We start from the raw sequence: 1,952 nt of genomic DNA, 5'->3' as shown, positions 1-1,952 counted from the left end.
TTACGGGTTGATCCAAGCGAGGCAGCGCTGCTCGATTTGACATGTGTCATATGCCACGTACTCATTGCACTTAGGGTCGCTGTCTATCCTCGCAGAGTCCACAAGCTGGCCAAAGGGATGGACAACACCGGTCTCCGGCTCCTTGTAATTCGATGTCACGTCAGGTGAAGCTGCACCCACACCTTCGAAGATGATGAAGGCAAAGCGTTTAAACAAAGTCACCAGCACCTTTTTACAGGATCACGACACATCACGACAATTCATTAGCCGCTGGCAGAGGTTGGCTTGGTAATAAGTGGCAGTGCCTACAAAATACATTTACCGTATGACTGATTTTACAGGAAAGCAGTTTCTCCTGTTTGAGAAATTTAACAAAAACTTCCTTGAAACAAAATTCTGCGCAATAATTTGGATCAAGCGATTACAAGACAGATGATAGCAATTACCAACAATTCCAGGCAAAGCTCCTAGTGTTTAAATCTACTTATCTGCAAAAAATGATTTGCTGTCAAGAAAGATTTTGATAAATTTATGAAAAGCATGCCAATCAAATATGACATAAATTTAAAACTGAATGCTGTAACAAGTAATGCCTTCCAACAAATCAGGGCAATAAAAGATTGTCTGCAGGTGTTTAGGAAGACAAATTAAAAAAAAAAAATAAATGCAAAGGCTGGAAAAAGGCCGCATGTGATACTTAGGAATGCGCCCTCGCAAAAGAGGATTTAAAAACCTCTCGAAAAAAGCAACAGCACAAAAAGGGGACAGAGTTACCTTTGCGCCTGCCTTGGCAGCGAAACAGTCGCGCACTTCACTGAGAGCAACTTCACAGAGGCAAAGGCAGCTCCATTAGGCACTGATGACGTCAAGCACCAACTCTGGCGGATCAGCTCGCAAAGAGAGATAAGGCGTGAAGGGAGACGTAATTTGTGGAACTTGTGCTCTACCAAGCAATAAAGGCAAAGCGGTGCACAAAAACAAAATACTGATATTTGAGAAGGAGAAGTAGGAATGAATCCACAGAAAGCCTCCCAAATTTGTGCAACATGAGACGCGCAAGAGCATCATCCGATGCTGCCCCACACAAGACCTACAGTGAACGAGCAAAAGCTTCAATGCCCATCGGTTCCAGTACTGAACAAATAAAAAGGGAACGAAGCAATTCTCTAGTTCCAAATCGTGTTCACCATTTGTCATCAAGGCTCCATTCCATACGGTCTTCTCCTTACAAAGGAGACACTGCCTTGCAAAATAACACAGAACACTGCCAGAGAGGACGTAATGCACTAGTGGAGTGAAAAATACAGCTGTGCAGATTTCCCTTTCTCTCCTTCCAAGCTATTGTCGCCATAATGTACAAAAGACGTGGTACACATACACCAAAGGAAAATAGCATAAACTCCAAGGCCTATTATTTTTGCAATGAAGAAAAGAGACGAAACCGTACATGGTTGCTTCTACCTCCCACAGAGCACTTGTCGACAAGGCTTTACCCAACGCCAACTACTCCGAAAATAGAAAGCAATGCAGTAAGGAAAGAAGCGGCAAAGCTTAGAGAGCGTAAATGCCTTGGAAATATAAAGACAAAAAAAGGAAAAGCAATGGCAATTGGATAATAATGGTAACCGTCCTTCAGCTCTTAAATTTACTTATACTAGAGAGTACCTCTGAATTCGAAGAGCTTCAAACCTAAACCTTCCACTCAGCGATACTAGAGATGGTAATACTCCATCCAAAAAGTGCCAACTTGGCTCACACACTTCGTTCACTTCGATCAACAAGGAAATGGACATTTCTCTCCACGAGTCCGCTTGGCCTTATATACTACTTTGACTTTCGAGTAGAAGTTAAGAAGTGTATAAAATTATAATGTACCAGCAGAAAAATTTAAAGATCGACACAAAATTACCGAGACATCATTACAGCTTGGAAAGGGAGAGTTAGTGAGCAGG

General features: G+C 42.3%; 1 protein-coding gene across 1 annotated transcript; it reads right to left on the bottom strand. All coding sequences in view use genetic code 11, as the record gives it.

The window, feature by feature from the left end:
- EGR_11112 (hypothetical protein) lies at positions 1-1,123 on the bottom strand (the record flags this gene model as incomplete). The annotated part of the gene is made up of 4 exons (XM_024500359.1): positions 1-228; positions 775-824; positions 858-943; positions 1,095-1,123. 4 exons carry the CDS (start codon positions 1,121-1,123, stop codon positions 1-3), a joined length of 393 nt encoding a protein of 130 aa, XP_024345225.1.
- Positions 1,124-1,952: the final 829 nt, after the last annotated feature.

Source organism: Echinococcus granulosus (assembly GCF_000524195.1).
Source record: "Echinococcus granulosus chromosome Unknown EG_S00389, whole genome shotgun sequence".
NCBI lineage: Eukaryota > Metazoa > Platyhelminthes > Cestoda > Cyclophyllidea > Taeniidae > Echinococcus > Echinococcus granulosus.
The sequence above is the reverse complement of the archived record's forward strand: the minus strand, read 5'-3'. Positions and strand labels throughout refer to the sequence as shown.